At 41.6% G+C, this 8,233-nt stretch overlaps 1 protein-coding gene across 3 annotated transcripts in view; it reads right to left on the bottom strand.

Moving 5' to 3' along the window:
* The window catches only part of chrm3a (cholinergic receptor, muscarinic 3a), a 75,333-nt gene extending 69,550 nt beyond the window's left edge, over positions 1-5,783 (bottom strand). The window contains exon 1 of one of the 3 annotated variants that reach the window (XR_011691370.1): positions 5,529-5,783. Coding sequence is in view for 1 of the 3 variants with exons in the window: in XM_071480277.1 (XP_071336378.1) it covers positions 5,529-5,533 (5 nt within the window). In the remaining 2 variants the exon portion in view is untranslated. The remainder of the gene's footprint in view (positions 1-5,528) is intronic. The other 2 variants (XM_071480277.1, XM_071480278.1) reach the window with 2 other exon arrangements.
* Positions 5,784-8,233: the final 2,450 nt, after the last annotated feature.

The following is an 8,233-nucleotide window of genomic DNA, read 5'->3' on the forward strand; positions in this document are numbered from 1 at the left end:
TTCTTGTTGTGACATTAGTAAAATATGATTCATCAGCCATCATCTCACGCTGATAATGATAAGGTATCCTCACTAATCCCACAGATATGTTCCTGAGCACATTAAATGATACCTAATCGGGCTGTATGCTTATTGGAACCTGTATCCCAGATTTAAAGAAGCGTTTTATTGAGCTGACAATTGATGTTTGTTTGTCCACACCATCATCTGTCACTGGAAACTGTTATCGTGAATTATGAATAATGTGTTATCTTAATATGTAATTTTTTTTCACACAGCATTAATTCACATTTCCATTCATCTTTACATATAATAACATCACTTCACCCCCACCATGCCTTTATTCAGTGTACCCAGCATGGCACAGCAGGTGTTACTCTTTAGATTCCTTCCTTAAAAGATTCAATCAAACATCCCGCTGACAGACACTACCGTCACTTTGCCACCGTAACGATAATGGCAAATTACATAGTCTATACTGTTCCCATAATGTTGAGAAATAGCTCCCTTGTGTGTGCCACATAATAGGTTGAATGAGTGACAACATTTATGTGGTTCAACATAAATGGCTCCACTCTGGATAACAATGTGAGTAGATGTGGTCTTTGGAGAATTCAGAAAGGTGGAGAACAAGAATTCAGCAGCATACAAAGGATCATTCTGTTGTTTACCTCGATTTTTAGAAAACACTTTAAAAAGTAACTTCACTTTGATTTTTTTTTATTTTGTTCTGTTTTTTTTCCCCCCAGGTGGCTCAAGTATTCTATGGTTGTTCTTTTCCTTTCTCTTTGTTACTTTCAGTGATCCACAGCAGCAGCAGTTCACCCATATTTACAGCTGTCTAGTCTAGATCATCTAAACATGATCTTGTACTCGCTACTTTCAGGGTTATTAGCTATAGAGTATTATGAAACTGAAACCAATATGTGTCAACAGAGGGTAATTGCTATCTTATTATCACTTGAAACCTGCAGCCACCAGTCCCCACATAAAATTACAGAGGAACGAAGACCACAGAGTTCATCAAGAGGACTAAACATTCAGCTCACATTACCTCAAAATGTTTATGAAGAGCACATTCTTGTTCGAAATCTGTTAGTTTTACATAAACTTCAATGTCCCAGAGCTACTGTAGATAGTCTGTGATAGATCAGCGTGCAGGAAAAAAGCGCACAGTATGTTAGAGTTTCATTTACAAAGCAATCTTTAATGTAATCAATTCTGTGTGAAACTACATTAACTCAGAATAATAAACAAGGCATCAGTGACGGCCGCATTAATCGGAACAGAGAAACACATGGCTGCATATTGAGAGTTTGAGGCTGGTCCAGACTAAGTCAAACATCCATCATCATCATCATAATTTCCCTCTTTCTGTGTGTTAACACCAGTTCCCACTCTCCAGCACTTGAGCTGGTGCACATACACTCTCAGCTGGTAATTTGGTTTTTGACTCACATCATACATATTTCACCAGAGCTCTATCATTCTGTGTTGTTCCCCTCTTCCCTGTCCCTTTTTCTCCCTCTCAGTATGTGGAGATCAGGTGTCTAGACCTCCTCTGAAAATGATGGAGGGCAACTTGTTATTGATTTATTTGCAAAGAACAGACAGATTGCAGGCATAAAAGCACAGCCATATATAACACATGAATCTGAATTTCCTCAAGTGAAGTTTACTTTACCAAACTGAGCAGAAGTCAAGAGGGTGAGACAGTGTGAGAAAGAGAGAGAGGCAGTGACACGTGACAGAGGGAGTAAGACAGACAGGGCGACTAAGAATTCAGACTGAAGAAAGAAAAAGGATGTGTCGAAAGCACGACGGAGACTGCTCAAAAAAATAACTCCGAACAAATATCACTAGTCCACTCGAGTGCACTGGGGCTGCTATACATTTGTAAACTGTTTGGATATATGCTGGCGTGGATGGCGGCACAGCAGAGTGTTTCTCTGTGCAACATTTACAGTTACAGCTGACGAATTTAAATGTGCACCCACCAGAGAGTTTCTACACCTAAAGACCTACAGGACCTGCATAATATTACTGACCCCCACTCTGCCTCTGTAAACCTCCCTTCCTTTCCTGGCCCGTTTCTGACCTTTGAACTGTAACTCAATCCCATTATCTTGATTTGTGTGTGTGTGTGTGTGTGTGTGGATTGCTGTGTGTTGAACATACACAATATCCTAAGGTAAACATGCAAAACTGCTGTTAACAGCCCTGAAGTGAGCACCTTATTGGTGGCAATAAGGTGCAGTTCCAACTAACCTTATAACAACTTGTAAAGGTTAGTGAGTGATGATTGGCAGTTTAACACATATGTTATGTTGGCTATAAAAGCCTCCATTGCATCTGCAGTGCACCATTATTGCAAGATATATAACCACGAGACGACAAAATAAACTGCAAAGTCAATAACCTGTTATTTGCATTAAGTGTTAATGTAATTACGATTCAACCCACTCTTATGCATTGAATCTAAATTAATAGCCATATACAATATATTTGTGCTTAAAACTGCAGAGATGTGAAGCTGCTTTTTAGGCCAGTGAAGTCTGTCTGTGTTTTCCCGGCACTGTGTCTCTGAAGCTAAGCAGGCACTATGAGCGTGGGGACAACAACAGTGGCTGCCCAGCGAGTGGAGACAAAGACAAAGAGGCAAAGCACTCACCTCATAAGGCTGTACTGTAATTGCACCCTCAGGCAGCATCTCTACTTACTGGAGAAACAAGCGAAGACAGGAGAGGGAGCACGGCTGCATAAACACGGCTGTTTATGGACAGGTTAACTCAGCTGACACTGACTGACAGCCATCTATCTGACGCTGAAATCAACTTCCCCATCAGCTCGAGAAAGCACCAGCGGCACAAAGGTCGCTCCTCAACAGACACATTGAAAGGCTAGCTACAGGGAATTTGTGTTATTGTTTTAATAATTGAACCGAGATGGAAAAGTTTCTGCCCGTGTGCTGTCTAAAGATAGACACTGTGCTTCGCTCTGCTGTGGTCTGCATGGCTGTGAAAGTGGATTAAACAGGCTTTAACATCAAGACGAGCTCTAATGAAACCCAATGGGGGAGTTAGCCTGTCTGTTTGGCCAGCTGACTCCTGTAAAATACCCATCACCGTCTCCTATTGCCTGCGCTAAAAGTAGCCTGGTGGTGCCAGTCCATGCCCGCGTGGGCCTGAGGGTTAAATTGTTTGATGCTTTTGTCCGGATCGCACAGCAGCTGCAACTCTCTATTTCTCTGTTTCACCCAATCGTACATGTTTCTCCTTATTCTTGTGCATGTGTCGTTTTGTATTTTTTTCATTCCCCCTGCCTTTTTTTATATAATAACACCCCTGTTTCTGTTGGCCTGTGCCCGAGACGTCTGTTATACTCCCATTAAAAACTGAAAATTGCCCTTTACCAAATCATTTTCAGTTTGCGTTATGTGCCATGATTAGTTATTGACATTTTGGGAAATATTCTCTTTCTTGCAGAGACGTAGATGAGACCATGGACACCACTCTCAGGTCTTTATTGTAAATATGAAGCTACAGCTGATTAGCTTGGCTCAGTACAAAGACTGGAAGCGGGGAAACAGCTAGACTGGCTGTGTCCAAGGGTAAAGAACATCCGCCTACATGCACAGTAATTAATATCCCAATTGTTTACTCCGACCTTTAAGAGGACAATCAAAGTCGTGGATTTTATACACTGGGAGAAGTGACTTCCTGGAGTCACTGTGAGGTTTACGTTCTTTTTTTTTTCACCTACATTTTGCCTTTTAAACAAACATGTTCAGTATTGTTACAGTTGCCTTCACACAGAGCTGTTTCCCCTTGTTTATAGACTTTATGCAAAGCTTAGTTAATCAGCTGCTGGCTTCATATTAACTGTACAGACCGGAGAGTGGTGTTGATCTTTTCAAGGAAGCAATGAGAGCATTTCCCAAAATGTCAAACTCCTTTAATGTTAGAGCTGAACTTTAAGGAAAGAGCTTGACTTTAAGTTCCAGGAAACCACAGTGTAAAGGTGGCCCACACACCTCTCACCAGAGTACTTTGTTATTTCAAAAGCATCAGTGCATATTCACAAGCTTGGGACTAATAAACCAAAAGCATCAGCATCTGCCAAGGCGACACCCACACACAACAAGTAAAAGACATTTTCATCCTACGAGGAGCCATCTACAACTCTGTCACCAGGGCCAGCACTATCAATGTACCATCCTCCACCCACAGTCCATTTGGGAAAGTCATAACAATGATCAATACGGTCGTAGCGCTGTGCACAACAAAACCATCTATCAAGGGTGGAAAGCCTGAAAAATATTAGTCAACCAATATCAACGGGGGCTCAAACAATACATCAAGCCATGAAAGCTCTGCAGCTGTTCACCTTTCTCTCTCATCTTCCCCTTCACATGTCTCTTTTTTCTGAATATCCTCCACTGCGTCTCTCCCCACAGCAGGCAATGGAAAGTCACAATCATCTAAACACATTCCTGCTCTACCTTTAACGGACTAGTAGCAGACCGTGCATTCAGCACGACACAGAACTTGCCTGGACTGTTCCCTAACAATGGCTTTGTTGATATGTTGATATAAAAACATGCCGGTTGTGTTGATATAAGCAACATATTAAAATGTTAAACTATCGAAGGCTTGCAGCCGTGGTGGAATAGTTTGTGATTCATATACGGCTACTGTATTGTCAAACTCACACCGTGGCTTCTGTGATGAGTGACTGCAGCCATGGAGTAAAAGGAAAATATTTGCACCATGGCACAGATGCCATTCCCTCTGCTCTTACTCATTACCCAGCACAATGTCAAAGTACCCCCAGGTCACTGAGAGGGAACATTCCTTCACATTGCCATCTATGGGCATCATAAATAAACAGTCACCCCAATTCATGAAAGCCTTCCACTTGCCATGTAAGGACACAATTAATTTTCTCCTCTGTCCACAGCAGTGCAGCAACAATCACTTTACACCTCATCCCCATTCTAATCATAAATGTGCCACAAGAGGGAGAATACGCATTAAAGACTAGCCCCTTTTTGGGTGATCAATGATTTTCTTCTATTTAATTTAAGAATTTAAGAAATAAAAAGCTGATATTTTTTCCGTATGGTTGATGAACTTTATAGGAGCAAATTTGCTTTAAAAGCCAGGCAGGGAGAGAGGGAGATGCATCTGAGGAGAGCAGAGCGCAGAGGGCTGGGCAGGGATGCTGAGGCGGGCAGCGAGGGAACAGCAGCAGCAGCAGCAGCACTTGTTTGCCAAACTTGCATTTAAACAAAAGCACATCCAATACGAGCTTGCAACTCCATCCTGGATACAGCGTGTGCGCTTTGGATTCGCGCACAAGTGATTGAAAAATGACTCCGTTCGGTCTGCAACTTCAAAAGGAAGCGTTTCGCAGCGGGAGACGCGGCACAATAGAGCAGCTGCGAATCGGTTTTGGGAGTGGGAGATTCAATACTTTAAAACAAATACTTCTAAAAACTTTCCGTCTCCAGTCTTATTTCCACCTACCTCATGAACACTCACTGATGCGCGGGTTGAAAGCAGTACAAGTAGTGGGGGGAAAATGGCAATCCAGTCAAAGTTGTGTCACAGGTCCGTGTTTGGCACAGCGGCGGCGCGGCACTCCAGCCTATTCACATCTGAAGCGCGAAGCGTACACAGCTGACGAGGCTCGCCACCTTCCGCCGTCACCGAGTCGCAGATTGGACGGCGACGCGAGGAGCACCGCGGGATCTCAAAGGGCGCACGGAGAGCCACTGCGTCGGGATTGGTCAGAGCAGCCGTGACGCGCCGGCAGGTGGCACACCCGGCGAATAAAAGTCGAGATTCATTCATAGATAATAGCTGTGAGGGACTAAAGGAGCCCAACACACACACACACACACACACACACCCGACAAACACTCTATGCTATCCATCCATACAGGATCCATAATTGTCGGGGTCCTCCTCATTTCATCTTTTTTCTCTCTGCAAGCTCTGATGCTATTTTTTCCCGGTGTAATTATGGCACAGAGTCATCAGCCAAAGCTGTTTAATTTGGCACAAAATGCTGAGCTCTTTCATTTGGCTCAGGAAATGTCCTGTCTTGTCTTCTAATTACACTCTGTTTCCAGAGGTGATTCTGCTCTGATTTGAAAAAAAGACTGCTTTTTTTTTTCTCAGCAAAATGATCTATTTTACATACAAGTAAGAAGCCAAAACAATTGATGATGTGTTTTTTAAAATGAGTTTTACCTACTCAAGTAAAAAAAAAAAGAAGAAAAAAAAAAGAAAGAAAAAAAAGCAGTGGTGATGATGGAGTCAGTGTCTGGGGACTACTGCAGACAGCTACACATAAATAATAGAGAAAACTTATGAAGGTGTTCAATCAGAACTGAAGAATTATCATTTCACTTGTTTATTTCACTCAGTGCGAGGGGAAAAACAAGGCGAGTGGAAACTGAGTGTGTTGTGACACTTGTCTGAGTGTAATTCAGGGAGCCAAAGCAAATGTTTTAATATATATATTTTTTTTTTTTACAAAAACAAATAAGGACTGAGTGGTAATCCTTGGAGGAATGTGTAAGCCAATTACAGCTGGCTGCAGGGACTTGTGGAATGGAGCCTCGGAGCTTCCTGCTCCGACTCACTGCAGACCCCCCGACCACATTTCCTGTTCCCAGTGCATGGGCAATATTTCTATAAAAATATAGAACAGTTAGAGACATAAATAGGATATTGTGCCGACTTCCTCCAACATTTTCAGCACTCTCATCATTCTTATACCTTGCCTGTGTGTAGTTTCCCATCAGTGGCTTGTTTGCATCCTGTGAGTGGATGCTGGTGTTAACGTGTGTCTGCGTAGGCTTACATAATATCGTGTCTGTTGTAAGTAGATGAGAAGGATGGCTTAGACAGTTGTTGATCTGGTTAGTTAATGTCCTGGAGATCATGTTGGTCATGCTGTGTACTATGCTGTGCTATAGCCATTTGCTAATCTGTGAGGATTTACAGAATCTTACTTGATGTAAAGTAGGGAAGCAATAGACAACAGATTGAGGGCAAATATTGACGTAAAACCCATTTTATTTTATTTCAATGTTGACTACAACTGTGATGATAAAACAAATATTGCAAATAGAGGCTGCAAATGACATCTCAGACACTGGGGACAACCCATGGCACAGTTATCACTGCATTATATACACCATCCCTGAAGAGTAAACAGCATGCTTATAAAAAAATATGTACCATACATCTCCAAGTAAGACACATAGTTAGTGTGGTGTCAGGATTTATTTTTCAAGTCATAAATAATAAAATGGTAAAGAGAACCCAGTCAGTGGTTCTAGCACACCAGCACACCTGCTATGTGGGCCTAGATAAACACACACCCTAAGCTGAGCCTCCACATTCACCTTCCTGCAATTTCACACTGTCTGATTCCTCAAGAACTGCATGAACACACTGATAACCGAGTCACTGTAGCCCACTGGTCTACAGAGACAGTTTCACTTCATAATGGCCTCTACCATCCAGCTCCCCCCTCTCACCAACAAAATACACGATCACATAGAAATAATGTGGAAACAGTGAAGTGCCTTTTTACCCACGTAACACCTGAACAAATCTCCTTCTGCTGAAAAATTCGAGGTGCGATAGACAGTCAGAGCTTGAGTTTGATTCCATCAAAAGGATATATTCCTTTTGCGATTCTCCTCTTCTGATTTCTTCGACTAGAAATAAAGTTCTGTGAAAAAGAGAGAAAAAAGCTTTGTGCCACTGAGCAAAAGGTGCTGCAAACCGCAAAATGAACATGTAGTGAGAAAAAATACACAGCAAGTATTTGTACATATATAAATATATCATCAAGAATCTCACAGGTGGTGTTTTTTTTAAAAATAAAATTTACATTGTTAGCATATAAATGCTATTTGGATGAATGTTATACATACTGTAAATGTAGAGCTTGACAATATACTGTATCTACATGAGCAAACTAGTTCTTAGATGAGTAGAACTGATGCTCAGAGGTTCTTGCACATTAAGTCAACACCCAGGTTGATACTGTAGCATGAAAAAAATAATATGAATAATTACCGAAAGGTTTCAGGGATGTGAACTTCTTATTGTATATAAGTAATAACATTTGATGGGGAAGATACCGGAAAAGAATAACCGAGTTCAACCAGTCAAAAAAACCCTTTAAATGCACTTTATCTATTTCATTT

This window comes from Trachinotus anak, unplaced genomic scaffold (assembly GCF_046630095.1).
Source record: "Trachinotus anak isolate AG129_WGS33_773 ecotype Australia unplaced genomic scaffold, CSIRO_AGI_Tana_v1 ptg000007l, whole genome shotgun sequence".
In the NCBI taxonomy this organism is placed as follows: Eukaryota; Metazoa; Chordata; class Actinopteri; order Carangiformes; family Carangidae; genus Trachinotus; species Trachinotus anak.